Genomic DNA, 15,927 nt, shown 5'->3' with positions numbered 1-15,927 from the left:
ATATATATATATATATATATATATATATATGTAAGAGTTTTTGGCAAAGCCAGCTTACCGCTTTGAAGAAACAGGAACCTGTGGTTACAGTTCGCAGGAAAAACGGATTGGGACAAATCCACACATGTGGTGTCGAAACATGTCGTCCATAAGGGATTGAATGTACGCAATATTGTTACTGAAGAAATCTGGAACTTTTTAATGAATAAATAAGAGGTATATTTTACTCTACCATTGGACTGATTGCTGGAGAAAAAAAAAGTTTTATATATATATATATATATATATATATATATATATATATATATATATATATATATATATATATACAGGGCCAGACAGGCCATCTGGCAATTCTAGCAAATTCCAGAGGGGTCTGCCTTTATCTACTATGCTGTTAGCTGAATTGGTGCTCTCAAGATACCCATACTGTTAAGTCACTGACTCTGCCACTTACCCCAGCAGGCCACGGCTATCATTAGAAATATTGGTCTTGTAGTAAATGTTCCTTTCCTCCATCCAGGGTATTATTAGTAATATATCCCATCTGGTTCATGGGGACAGGGACAACATGGGCCTGTGTGATTTCAAATGCCAGGGCTGAATTTCAGCCCCAGTCCATACCTGTATGTATATATATATTACATGTGTTGGAATCGGAGGTGGTCTAGTAGAGGACAGAGCCACAGCCTCGTCCATCACTCGTCAGTCAATTGCATAATTGCGCTGATGATTGGAGGCAGCAGAAGTGTGTCTCCCTGACAATTAGTGGCAATGGTGGGATCTGCGTGACTCCCCCCCCTCCCTACCCCGCTGTTATCTCTGACATTGGTGAAAAGTAGCCAATGATTTACAAGAAGCTTGACAGCATCACAAAGACGTGAGCCACAAATTTTGATTTCCACAATAAATAAATGGCTTCATTATGTAAAGGCTGTGGGAACACTGAAATAGATTTTTAGAGTCATTTTCCAAACTATCTTTTTCCTTTCATCTAATATGTATTCACTATGTCTTAGATCTTTCGTTTAATGAAATAGATTGAAAAGAATGATTATAGCCAAATCTCCCAATAATTGATTTGTTAATGGTATCTGTCATTACAGAATTCCACCTTTCCTTTTATACATAGCAAATCTGACACTGAATCACAAAAATCAATTCCATTCCAGTTTATAATGCCATATGTGTGTATGTAACCCCCTGCTATTTGCAATTATGTCATTTTCATGGATGGAGTCACTTTTTCTGCTTTCGAAATCTGATAGAAATAAAGTAGTAAATTATCATTTAAAAAGGTGCCCATGATTTCTCTTGCTGTTTGACGCCATTATTGAGTCATTATTTTATTGATTAAATACCGTCATGCTAGATAAAGAATCATTTGATCTAGTTACGAAAGATGAAAACCTATTTTTTTTTAACTTGTATATCAGTGATGCCACAACAATGATTGTCCATAGCAAATTAATATAGTGATAAGGGTTAATTTATGGCACACCAGCCATGCCATATGATAACCTCTTAGAGAATGGGGAAATGGAAGAGTGGCAATTTAATATTGATAGAGTCGCACAGGGTATGTTGGGACGTGAAGGCTCCGGAGTACCTTTCCTGCGAGCTTGGCTCTATCACTCTATTCCAATAGGGTTCAAGCAGCTTTAAGTAATGTTGTAATGATTAAAGTTTAATTGTGATATCTTACTCTAATTAATGGTGGTATTTAGGATTAGAAAACATACCGGTAGCTGTTTTCTTACAAAAACACTGGTACACCCTTCTAGACGTTGTTGTGTGTGATACTGTAGCTCAGCCCCATAACGGCTCACTGGAGAAGAATACCAGGTAAAACATATGGACTGGCTGTCTGCCAGTTTTGGAAGAAAGCAGTCATAGTTTTGTAATACCAGACAACTCTCCTAATTTTTAATCAATGGGTTTTCCCCCATTAAATATATTTACTACCTATATACAGGATATGTGATGAATGTATGATTACAGGAGGATGAGTCCACTGTGCACCTGCAGATGCCTAAACATAGTTCTAAAGTTCTCCATGTGAAATTAATTGGTAGTCAACACGTATGGCCACTGCATAGTTTTCTGTGAGGCTGATAGAACAGTTATTTCTGTCAGTCCCATAGAAGTGTATGGTGGTGCTCCTGGACATGCGCTACTGCTATATTCACTCTGGACTCTGGAACCCTCATTTTTAGGATCAGTGGGAGCCACAGTTGACATACTCCTAGTAATTATAAGGAGACTTTCAGTGTAAACAGGTAATAACAATATTTGGTGAGATGGACCACATTATTACTACTGTGTGGTGTTCTATAGAGGCAGAATGATTAAAAAAAAATCATCAAAAGCCATTAAAGTATAAATCATAAATCAAGGAAGCATACAATGAATATGAAAGATAAGGAGCACATTTTTGGAAGACTTCTGGCCAATAATGTAGACACCAGGCAAACGTACAAAATGGTCATCCCTTAGATGCGATAATTTTTAAGCTTGCTTAAAAATTATCGCTATCAACAGAACATTGAAAACTTTTGTAAAGATGCCATAAAATGACAGCTGATCAGCTTGCATATAACCTGGATCATACCCTGTAAACCAGCCATTATAAGTTGTGAGAAAAAGATAAGTATCTGATTACTCATAATAAGCTGTGGCACTGAGGGATATTAACCAGATTTTTTAAATTTGGCTGTGAAAAAATAGCACAAGAACATCCCAATTTCAAGTGAATGTCAATCTAGCATTGTTCTCTCAACTTCTTCAGACAATTCATAGAAAAACAATTCCAGGAAAGAATGGACTTACAGATCCCAATTTGCTCCCTATACCACACTGTGCTGAGCACATAGTAATGTATACATGCAGACGTGGTGCCTAATAGTAAAATATAGTAATACTGCTGGCATAGGTACTCACTCAAAGAAGGTTGTCCATCCAGTTTCATCACTTTTTGTTGCTAGGAGACCACTGTTGCCATGGTAGGTAAATAATACCAGTTCTTGTCCCTGGGCAGTCATGCTCTTCAGGCAGCCATTAGTACCAATTGTCAACCAGATTACTTGATTGTCAGGTGCAACTATTCTCACTGGCATGCGGTTTGGATCTCTTCTGATGCGGAGGGTGTTTCCATTGCTGTCAGTCACTGCTGTTATGTCATTTTCATTACTGTAGCTGAAGTTATATAAGTAGTCTCCAGTTATTAAGCTCATTGTAAATTGATGGGTGCCATTGATATCAAAAATGTAAAGTTCTTGATCATTTGGGGATGCAACTTCATAATAGTTGATAGAACTAAGCACAGGCTTGTTTTTGGAAACCGCACGGATTCTGATATTGCCCAGATCTGCAATGTATAATGTGCCATCTGGGGAGGCAGAAAGTGATGAAGGGGCACTTAATTTGGAATCTTTTGCATAACCATCACCATTCTGGTAGCAGTCACAGTTGGCATCGTTTTTGCAGTCACATTCCGACGGTATACCAGCGACCAATGAAATCTCTCCATCGGTAGTGACCTGTCGAATCCGATTGACCTTCTTCTCATCAGTTTCTGTAATGTACAGCACTCCACTGTAGGATACTGCGATCGCTGTGGCAGATTCTAGTATTGCTTGAACGGCATATTTTCCCACCTGGTACTCAACCCCAGGAACTTGGCAGTACATTGGCCTCCCTGCAGCAATGCGGACCTGGCGGTTTTCAGTGATCTGTAACACTACGTTGTTGTCCAGGACATATATCGAGTTGTCCATTGGATTGATGGCTAGATCTGTAGGCCACTCCAATCTTACCTGATGAATGCAAAGTATTAAGAGTTATAAGATGCATTATTACAACACAATGTTATCTAAAGGCCAGTTATAGGCTATAGAAAAAAAATGTTATCTTGAAAAATGCGAAAAATTGCAAAGTGGATGCAAAAAAAAAAACAACTTTGCAATTTACTCTTTATGAAATATCCTCCCTGTTCTAAAGAAAAGAGTGATTTTCAATTTTATTGTGTGCAGTTTGCTGCCTAGGTTATCTGCCACCTCTGCTTTAGAGCATGGAAGAAAAGATGCCTCTACTTGCATCATGGGACAGTACATAGTCCAAATGAGCCGAACTGTCAAACTTCAGAAGTACACTATACCCCAGCACAGAGGAAGCAGGAAGGGAGAGGAGCAGTGTGCTCCTGAAGAAGATCAAATAATCCCTCTAAGCATTAAATACCTTATACAAAAATTGTTTTCTTCTAAGTATCCCATCTCTATGACTAAAATATATTAAAGGTGTGGTCTGAAACTGAAATTTATTTGAATCCTAAATCTCTAGCTAATGTCATGCGCTAATCTTTTCTAACATACGCTAATTGAAAAGTTTCTACAGTTCCCGCACTACTCTTAACTGATTTTTTTTTACTACTTCTTCTGTGAGAACGCTTTGTCTGAGCATCCTAGTGCATTCAGTGACATCTGTTTGAGAGGCTGGGCTCAGTAGGATCTTGTTATTGTGCACTGTTCTGCTCAGTGTAGAGTGACAGTGCGCTCTCTCACCAGTTCTGAGCTGTCTTGCCAGTGATGAGCTAGCAAGAGAGCACACTGTCAGTGTGTACTGTAAGGAGAGAACAAATAAGCAGAGACCCTTGAATGTGTGATATATTAGACAGTAAAATGAATTCACTTTTATTTATTTTAAATAAATATATTTTTGCCGGCCAATTTTAACAAACACTACTTGCTAAAAGTCACATAGCACTTGGTCTCCTCATCCTGCAACATGCCAGGTTGCATGTCGTACATGATGTTTTGGCATTTCCAAATGTCTGTGTTACCATAGATACATGGGTAGACTGGAGCCCACACAAACTGTTTGAGCCAAAAATGCTCTGTGAGTAGCTGCACCTCAGACTGACTATTGAGTGACATCATTTATTATGAAACCTACTTTGGGGAAGGCCCAAACATGGAAAAATCCTGTGCATGATGCTCGGTGATTGGGCTGTCGCCATGAGGAGCATCACTCATATCAATATTTTCAGAATAAAACCTTTATAACTACAAATATAAAATACAGGCTTCTCGGCATGTCTAATATAGCTTACATCTATATATCATCTTTAATCACTGACAGTCTCAGAAGACAGAATATCAGCTCATACCCATAAATAACAGGTTCTTAGCACATAAGACAGAGGCTCTATAAATATGGAGCTTGAGTAAATTCATTAGTATCATTAGTATATTACCTCGCTGATATGCATGCTGGTGTCACAGGTCAGAGGCCGTGCCGAGGTCAGGTCATTTGAGCCAAGTAATGTTGATATGATGCCATTCTGATCTACTTTTCTGATGACCTTTCCATCCACAAAGTAGATTAATCCGTTCTTATCCACAGCAATACCTTTATGTGACAGAGAACAGTTCAGGACCACATAGAACACAGATCACTACTTACAATTCACTCTTTCCTTATCTCCTCCTAAATACATTAGTGTGGGGGGCTCACAAAGCATTACAGCCCGAGATAAGATGAGGAATGCTTATAAGAAATGTTATAAGGCAAATGTCACCGGAGCTTAGGGAAAACCTGTAGCGGTGGTAGTGGCAGACAGGATTTGTCATCCAGCTTTCCACGGTGATATTCAGATGTGACAGATTTATTGCAGAATTTCTGTAACTAAATCACAGCTCCGTTTATCTGAATGGGGTTGTTCTGGTGCGAAACTCATGGATTTCTGTACTTTCCATTGAGCTGAATGGGATAGTCATTGAAACATCTAAAACTATTTTATATGCGGTTCTATCTTTATTTTTCATCAGAAATCAAAAATAATTTGCAATTAATCTTTCATCCCAAGACTCAGAAATGTGATGTCAATGCCATCGACTATTCTCTTTTTAAAAAAAAATAATTATATATATTCTTATGTATATAATTTATTGTATTTTTTTTTTTAAACGAGTCAACTGTCTATCTACAGGAGACAGACTTTACATAAGGCCGGTGTCGCACTTGGAACTGCAATGTGAGAAACTCGCGCGAGTCTCTCGCCTCAATACACGGCACTGCCGCCGGCACTCGGGACCGGAGTGTGCGGCTGCATGTATTTCTATGCAGCTGAACACTCCGGTCTGAACCGCTGGCGGCAGTGCCGGGTATTGAGGCCCCGTTACTTTCGGGCCCCTGTGTGGCAGCACAGGTTGCACCAGTGATATGCATCAACTGAGATGCTTAGCTTTTCCTACTTGCAGGGAAAGAAAGGCTTAGCCGCTCAGTTTAACATTATTTTTCTCTTACAAAATGTCCTCTGTGATCAGAACCATCAAAAATCTCGTAGAGGTCAATTATTTGAGCCACATGCTGACATAAAACAAATTCTTTGTGTGATACAGAACCAAAAACTTTAATGAACACCAGCATGGAGAAATGTCCAGCTCATACTTTAATAATGGCCGGGATTATGAATCCGCTACAGTATATATCGTACACTAGAAATAGAGATGTGTTGATATAAGACCTGCATTACTCTGGGGAGCTAGTCTCACACTGTTATTTGACACATCTGGATAATACTCATTTTTTAGCTCAGATTGCCTCCTTCTTCATCATTAACTTTGCCGATAGAGCAGCACCTCAAAGAACAAAATCTATGTCCTGTCGAATTTCACACTTGCTAATCTCCAGAGGTCTAGAAATTCATTTCATTTTCTATGTTATGGGACTTCCAGGATGGGCAGTACCCCTAACAAATACCAGACACCTCCACAAAGACATAAGGCCTAACTCATTTTCATCATTTGCGTTTTGTTTTAATTGGAAGTTACTTTACTTTTTCTTTCTTGTGAAAATTGCTTTTTTGCACTCAATTTTTCAAAATGGTTCACGCAGCTTATGAATTTTATACAAAATCAAAAATGCTCTCTATCAGGTTCAACTGGTGCACTAACTAGTTAATATTTGTATTTATCAACAGCATCTGGGTTTTCAACACCAGTTGGGTTGGTCAGTGGTGCACCCTGGTAGTTGTGAACGCATACTAACATAGCCAGCCTATTTTTGATTATATTGGCAGCAGTGCTGTACCTTCCATTTTAAACAAAAATGCTCTCTATTTTTGTTTTTAACCTTTTAGTCACTTTTCATTGCAAAAGTAATATGTTCAGTTAAAACGTCATAAAATTGGCAAAAAAATTGCAGGCGCACATGAAATCTTTCCAGGAACGAACTGGAGTACATTTGCAAAAAAAAGTAGTGATTTTTGTAAAAAGTTGCAATTGATGAATTGGTCATAAACATCTGAAAACACCAAACGTTACCCGCAATTGCAAAAATAGAAAAACAACAGGTTAACATATATGAAATAGACTTCACAAATGACACAAATTAAAGAATAAGGTGCAAATGAAAAACGGTGCAAAACACCAAAATCTAGAGAAAAAAATAGGCAATCTCAAAAGGGTCTGTCTACTTTGTAACATTTGCTGATAAAACATTGAGATGTGCGTTGTCTGAATATGTAAAAAATTGCCATTTTATAAACCCCATTAAAATTAAAGATGTCCATTATGGACTTATGAGACTTTGCAGATACCAAGAAAAAAGAACAAATATAAAAGGTGACAGAATTACTTTCCCAATATGAGCATGTATTATATTGATACTTTTTGCAGATTAATGTTTTTTGGTACAACATGTAATAGATACTCACCTTTTGGAGTGGTGAGCGTAGCCTCGACAGCCTTTCCCCCCTCTCCGCATCTCGCCTCATCAAAAGGAGTGCACTGTTCCCCTGTGCCAGCAATCACTTCAGCATTCTTGATTAAATCCTTCGCTCCCATAAGTGACTTTGGATGGTATATTTTGCGGGTGTTTGCATCAGACACATACAGGTCTCCTGTCACAGGGTCAGTAGCCAGGTAATAGCGATGAGCTAAGTTGCTACTGTACAAATAAACAATAAATAGAATATTAGACAATCAAGGAAGGCAAACAAACTAAATGACATTAACACAAAGGCAATGTATGCATTCACAGTGGTCCAAGGTTTTTCATCTTCACATAATCATATAATTTGTCCAATTTACCTTAATGACAGCCAACCCGCCTTTTTATTGACCAGAGAAATAAGACATTAGCATTCCGTGATGGGTACAATGCATCAAGTGTCAAATTTATAGCTGTAATCCACTACAATTTGTGTTGGCATCAATTGTAATCATTTAACGCCCTTAGGTGCATAACAGAAATAGGAGGCTTCTTTAGCCCCAGAAGCTCCCTCTTAAGCCCCAGAGGTTCCCGCTTTAGCCCCAGAATCTCCTTCTTTAGCCCCATAGGCTCCTTCTTTAGCCCCAGAATCTCCTTCTATAGCCCCATAGGCTCCTTCTTTAGCCCCAGAATCTCCCTCTTCAGCCCCATAGGCTCCTTCTTCAGCCCCATAGTCTCCCTCTTTGGCCCCGGAAGCTTTCCCTACAGCCCCAGATACGCCTTCTTGAGCCCCAGAAGCTTCCTCTTCAGCCTCAGAGACTCCTTCTTTAGCCCCAGAAGCTCACTCTTTAGCAGAGGCTCCCTCTTTAGCACCAAAAGATCCCACTTCAACCCATCAGGCTCTCACTTTAGCCTTAGAGACTCCCTCTTCAGCTCCATAGGCTCCTTCTTTAGCCCTAGAAGATCCTTTTGAGCCCCAGAGACTCTCTTTAGCCCCAGAAGTTCCCTGTGCAGCCCCAGAGGCTCCTTCTTTAGCCCCAGAGGCTTTCTCTTTAGCTCCAGATGCTTCCTCTTTAGCCCCAAAGGCTCCTTCTTTAGCCTCAGAGACTCCCTCTTTAGCTCCAGAGACTCTCTGTTTAGCCCCAGATCCTCCCTCTTTAGACCGAGTCTCCCCTTTAACCCCAGAAGCTCACTCTTTAGCCCCAGAGACTCCTTGTTTAGCCCCTGAAGCTAACTCCCTCTCCCTCTTTAACCCTCAGATCACATTTGTGTGGTTCTCTTAATTGATTAGGACATATAATGGTCACAGTGTCTGCCAGCTATGACCATGTAACACATCCACCTAAATTTACCACTAACAAAGTGCAATGTGTCTTGAAAAAAAACAACAATCTTAAAATCACTTGTTATGTAGAAGCATTCCAAAATTATAACCATGTAAAGTGACACGTGTCAGATTTGAAAAGTTGGGCCTGGTCACTAAGGGGTTAACGTTCCATACATAACTTTATATCTGCTGGGTACTTTATATCAGCTGCTCAGTATGTGACACTCACCAGCTCAGATGATCAAACAGGTAATGAATTATTGAGACAATGTGGCTACACTTGCCAGTAATGTTGGTATGCCATGCTTCATGCCACCAAATATCATGTATTTTGTGCAGGTTCAATAATAAACCATATGCCCACATGATAAGACTCTGACCTGCTACCAGTATGATTCTAAGCCTAATTTAAGCCTAGAATACATTTAGCAAAGGTCCGGGCCCCTATGACAAGAGAAATAACGCTGGACAGACACTCATAGAGACCGATACCCATGGGACAGCATTTATTTATATATGACAATAGATCCATAGTGATGGCTACACGTTATTAATAATGTATAGGATTTATAAGTGATGGAGGCCCTGAATCTCATATCACAATTTGATGACATGACAAAATCTTGACCTTGCTAAAGCAATTTACAGAGATTATGGAATCTGTTCTAATGGCAGTCCTATCCTAAAGACAAGGGATATCCACAAGGCATTTGCCATATGTTTCCCCTTCTAACCTTCCTAGATAAATATATATTTAGACATAGATGTTTCAACTTTTACTAATATAGAGATGATACAGAATCAGACATGGATTTATACGCAGATAGATATATAGTCAGATAGATTGATTTATAAATAGATATACGGTATTTCTTATTATAGATATATGATAAGTAAACAGATAGAAAGATAGATATGACAAAAAGATAGAGTAAGATATAAGAGAAAATACATAAATTGAAAGATAGATGTAATGTCAATAGACAAATGGATAACATTATAAGCATTCGATAGAGATATAAAAAAGAATATATAGATTTGCTAATTACAGGATGATAGACTTGATAACTAAATAGATACATAATGGACATAAAAGACAAAGAACATATCATAGAGAGAGAAATATGACAGAGAATGCATAAACAGATATATAAATATCATATACATAGATACAGTTCTGTTCAAAAGTGTTGACACCCTTGAAATTTTTCTAGAAAAATACGTATTTCATCCTGAAAATTATTGCAATTACACATGTTTTCTTATATACATGTTAATTTCCTTTCTGTGTATTGGAACAACACAAAAAACATAAAAAGGCAAATTGGACAAAATTGTTGGCACCTTTCCAAAAGTGTGGGTAAATAACTTTGTGTCAAGCATGTGATGCTCGTTCAAACTCACCTGTGGCAAGTAACAGGTGTGGGCAATATGAAATCACACCTGAAACCAGATAAAAGCTTGTTGATGGTTATAGGAAGCTATTGATTGTAATTATTTATTCCAAAGGGTGTAAAACCAAATATTAAGTTGAGGTCAAAAACAATTTTGCCCGAGTCATTTTTGGGGATTTTATGTGAAGTTAAGTCCAATTTGCCTTTTTTCTCCGTTTTTTTTGTTTCTTCTAGCTAGACAGATGGATAGATAGATATATATCAGATAGATAGATATCAGATGGATAGATTGATAAACAGATAGATAGATAGATAGATACAATAGATAATAGATTGATAGACAGTCAGATCTATATCAGATAGATAGATATCAGATGGTTAGATTGATAAATAGATACTGTAGATAGATACATTAGATAGATAGATAATAGATACAATAGATAATAGATAGATATAGATAGATACAATAGATAGATAGATAGAAGCCCCAGAAATGTTACATTTCTTTTTACTAGAAACATTGTAACATTTCAATTATGAGAATGAACATATAATTTTACACATTCACTGCTTTTACTACACTAATTGCAAGGTGCCAGTTTCCTACTACTTGCTAATTAGCACCAGCACATACCTGTTATTTTTTACCAGCTCTCAGATATTAGAGGGTATTATAGCTAAATGACATGCTTGCTTTACCTCTAGAGCTGATTCCTAGGAGCCTGCTTTTGCTTTTGTTCTTTGTGTTACTGAGCATTGCAGGCGCTGGGTGCAGACATGCTGCCTCCTGAACAGACAGCTCTCAAATTGCCCTTTTAGTAAACATCAGTGTAACTAATTTGCTAGAACAAACGTTCAAGTGAGCCATTTTCTATGAGTAATTTAACATTGTTCTTTTTTTCTGCTTTGCATTTAATCTTTGTGTGCAATTTTCATTAAAAAATGCATCTTTATTCATGCAGTCCCAGCTAAATATGCCATTAGTTTAGAATAATCAGTGAATACTGGAGGATTTTTTCTCTTAAACAGATGATGGGGCATGTCAAGCAGGGCACCATCTACATACAGCTTGTTACGAGCGCTGAGAAGTCTCGAGGAAGCAGTAGCATGCTGTTCCCTTAGGGTGCCAGCTCTCAGATTAGCTTTGGGCATGGTAACCCACATGTCACAGTGGCAGGAAGACAGTTGGTCATACATTTGCATAATATGAAAAAGCGTTGATAAACAATTAACTGTCCATTGATTCAGAGAGGGGAAGTTATAGTTCACAAGGGAATAAGCTAAAAAAAAAACCAATAACTACAATACTATAGAGGCATAAGGTAAAAAAAGAAACCTGCTGAGCTGGTGCAAAAAAAAAACTCCCTTACATCAGTTGTTTAAAAGGAAAAGTTGAAGACCTAGTAACCATTCTCTGTCCTGGAATATGACATGATCTAAAACCATCGAAATGCAATGAGAATTCAGTCATTTCCATTCACCTACATTCTACATCTGACCAGAGCAATGCAGAAAAATATCCCACTAGCGAATCTACTGATGATCCACCGTGCATTAATAAGACCTTATGCACATTTACATTTTATTTTGTCTAACCCTGCAGAACTGCCGCATTAGTTGGCACTGATGTGCTGTTGAATGCTATTGATTTGGCAATGTAATACAGACAACTATGGAAAACATTCGCCTGTTTGTCAAAGTAGTTGATCTGTAGAGTTCTGTGCCACAAGGGACGTTAGGCACAAAAGGCACATGCCTATGAATTGCTCTGTGGAGTAGAGTGCCCACTGTCAGAGTCACTTCGGGATCACAGCGGTGACCTGCCTATATATATATATATACACACACACGCACACACACACACACACACACACACACACACACACACCGCCATCCAAAAGTTTAGGGTCACCCAGACAATTTTGTGTTTTCCATGAAATCTCATACTTTTATTAATCAAGTGAGTTGCCAAATGAATTGAAAATCTAGTCCAGACATTGACAAGGTTCGAAAAAAAGATTTTTATTTGAAATAATAATTTTCTGCTTAAAACTTTGCTTTCGTCAAAGAATGCTCCCTTTGCAGCAATTACAGCATTGCAGACCTTTGGCATTCTAGCAGTTAATTTGCTGAGGTAATCTGGAGAAATTGCACCCCATGTTTCCAGAAGCCTCTCCACAAGTTGGTTTGGCTTGATGGGCACTTTTGGCGTATCATACAGTCAAGCTGCTCCCACAACAGCTCAATGGGGTTGAGATCTGGTGACTGCACTGGCCACTCCATTACAGATAGAATACCAGCTGCCTGCTTCTTCCCTAAATATTTCTTGCATAATTTGGAGGTGCGCTTTGGGTCATTGTTCTGTTGTAGGATGAAATTGGCTCCAATCAAGTGCTGTCCACAGGGTATGGCATGACGTTGCAAAATGGAGTGATAGCCTTCCTTATTCAAAATCCCTTTTACCTTATACAAATCTCCCACTTTACCAGCACCAAAGCAACCCCAGACCATCACATAACCTCCACCAAGCTTGACAGATGGCGTCACACACTCTTCCAGCATCTTTTCAATTGTTCTGTGTCTCACAAATATTCTTCTCTGTGATCCAAACACCTCAAACTTGGATTTGTCTGTCCATAACACTTTTTTTCCAATCTTCCTTTGTCTAATGTCTGTGTTCTTTTGCCCATATTAATCTTTTCCTTTTATTAGCCAATCTCAGATACGGCTTTTTCTTTGCCACTCTGCCCTGAAGGCCAGCATCCCGGAGTCGCCTCTTCACTGTAGATGTTGACACTGGCGTTTTTTGTGTACTATTTAATGAAGCTGCCCGCTGAGAACCTGTGAGGTGTCGATTTCTCAAACTACAGACTCTAATGTACTTGTCTTGCTGCTCAGTTGTGCAGCGGGGCCTCCCACGTCTCTTTCTACTCTGGTTAGAGCCTGTTTGTGCTCTCCTCTTAAGGGAGCAGTACACACCATTGTAGGAAATCTTCAGTTTCTTGGCAATTTCTCGCATGAAATAGCCTTCATTTCTAAGAACAAGAATAGACTGTCATGTTTCACATGAAAGTTCTTATTTTCTGGCCATTTTGACAGTTTAATGGAACCAACAAATGAAATGCTCCAGATTCTCAACTAGCTCAAAGGAAGGTCAGGTTTATATGTTCTCTAATCAGCCAAACTGTTTTCAGCTGTGCTAACATACTTGCACAAGGGTTTTCAAGGGTATTCTAACCATTCATTAGCCTTCTTACACAGTTAGCAAACACAAAGTACCATAAGAACACTGGGAGTGATGGTTGTAAATGGGCCTCTATACACCTATGAAGATATTGAATTACAAACCAAGCTTTTGCAGCTAGAATAGTAATTTACCACATTAACAATGTATAGAGTATATTTCTGAATCATTTAATGTTAGCTTCTTTCAAAAATAAGGAAATTTCTAAGTGACCCTAAACTTTTGAATGGTAGCGTGTTTATATATATATATATATATATATATATATATATATATATATATATAATTTATTGTTATAGCACCATTTATTCCACGGCGTTTTACATGTGAGGAGGGGTATACATAATAAAAGCAAGTACAATAATCTTAAACAATACAAGTCATAACTGGTACAGAAGGATAGAGGACCCTGCCCATGAAGGCTCACAATCTACAAGGGATGGGTGAACTAACTAATGACACAGTGTAAACTCTGGTGACCCTTTTATCCTCTTTATTATCACATACCATAACATAGATGAAATCCTTAAAATACCAAGAAGTGACCACCAGGTGCACTGTGCAAGACTACAGTGGTAGCCACTGCCAACAATAGATAAAAAACAAAGCAATACAGAGTGGATACCAGATAGAGACAACTATACACCCATGGGAATTGTGAAATATATCTTTTATTGGAATCAATATTATTAAACAAATTTATTAAAATATACATAAATATTAAAACCGCAGGGTAAAGAACTCAAATACTAGCTAAGTCCCCATAAAAATGCGAAAAAATGCTTGCAAGTTATTGCTGCAATATGATAATACATGTAAAATAAAAATTATAAATGGTTAAAAAATGTGAATTAATGATACATAAAAGTGACCAAGTGCATCAAAATTATAAATTTATAAAAGAATCATTCAATAGACCAGCTCCAAACAACCTATAAGGAGCATATTAAAGTGCAAATAGTGTCACACACTCAGGTGTTGGTTGCTCACTCAGCAGTATAAGACCCAACCTGATACCAATGTGAAAAAAAGAGGGAGTGCTTGAAAAAGTATATATCTGCAGCAATATCACATGCATAAATACCTGGGGGGACAATAGGCTCTTCCTGCACACCCTACGTACGTTTCGGAAAATTCCTCTCCTTCGTCAGGAGAGGAATTTTCCGAAACGTACGTAGGGTGTGCAGGAAGAGCCTATTGTCCCCCCAGGTATTTATGCATGTGATATTGCTGCAGATATATACTTTTTCAAGCACTCCCTCTTTTTTTCACATTGGTATCAGGTTGGGTCTTATACTGCTGAGTGAGCAACCAACACCTGAGTGTGTGACACTATTTGCACTTTAATATGCTCCTTATAGGTTGTTTGGAGCTGGTCTATTGAATGATTCTTTTATAAATTTATAATTTTGATGCACTTGGTCACTTTTATGTATCATTAATTCACATTTTTTAACCATTTATAATTTTTATTTTACATGTATTATCATATTGCAGCAATAACTTGCAAGCATTTTTTCGCATTTTTATGGGGACTTAGCTAGTATTTGAGTTCTTTACCCTGCGGTTTTAATATTTATGTATATTTTAATAAATTTGTTTAATAATATTGATTCCAATAAAAGATATATTTCACAATTCCCATGGGTGTATAGTTGTCTCTATCTGGTATCCACTCTGTATTGCTTTGTTTTTTATTTAAGGGATGGGTGAGAATACAGAAGGCGAGGATAGAGCTGGTCATGCAGCGATTTGGTCGATCGGTGGTTACTGCAGGTTGTAGGCTTGTTGGAAGGTGTGGGTCTTCAGGCTCTTTTTGAAGGTTTCGATGGTAGATGAGTCTGATATGTTGTGGTAGAGGGTTCCAGAGTAGGGGTGATACGCAAGATATCTCATATATATATATATATATATATATATATATATATATATATATATATATATATATATATATACATATACATATACTGCTCAAAAAATAAAGGGAACACTAAAATCCCACATCCTAGATATCACTGAATTAAATATTTCAGTTGTAAATCTTTATTCATTACATAGTGGAATGTGTTGAGCACAATAAAACCTAAAAATGATCAATGTAAATCACAACTAATATCACACGGAGGTCTGGAGTTGGAATGATGCTCAAAATCAAAGTGGAAAATTAAGTTACAGGCTAATCCAACTTCAGTGGAAATGCCTCAAGACAAGGAAATGATGCTCAGTAGTGCGTGTAGCCTCCACATGCCTGT

The 15,927-nt window shown here is 38.0% G+C and overlaps 1 protein-coding gene across 11 annotated transcripts in view; it reads right to left on the bottom strand.

Moving 5' to 3' along the window:
* Positions 1-15,927, bottom strand: part of TENM3 (teneurin transmembrane protein 3) — a 1,770,339-nt gene that overhangs the window by 76,444 nt on the left and 1,677,968 nt on the right. For all 11 annotated transcript variants that reach the window (XM_077279546.1, XM_077279548.1, XM_077279545.1 and 8 more), the window contains 3 exons: positions 7,715-7,947; positions 5,252-5,406; positions 2,941-3,815 (listed from right to left, as the gene is read on the bottom strand). In XM_077279546.1, coding sequence (XP_077135661.1) covers positions 2,941-3,815; positions 5,252-5,406; positions 7,715-7,947 — 1,263 coding nt within the window. The remainder of the gene's footprint in view (positions 1-2,940; positions 3,816-5,251; positions 5,407-7,714; positions 7,948-15,927) is intronic.

Source organism: Ranitomeya variabilis, chromosome 1 (genome assembly GCF_051348905.1).
Source record: "Ranitomeya variabilis isolate aRanVar5 chromosome 1, aRanVar5.hap1, whole genome shotgun sequence".
In the NCBI taxonomy this organism is placed as follows: domain Eukaryota; kingdom Metazoa; phylum Chordata; class Amphibia; order Anura; family Dendrobatidae; genus Ranitomeya; species Ranitomeya variabilis.
This window is presented reverse-complemented; position numbering and strand designations above follow the sequence as displayed.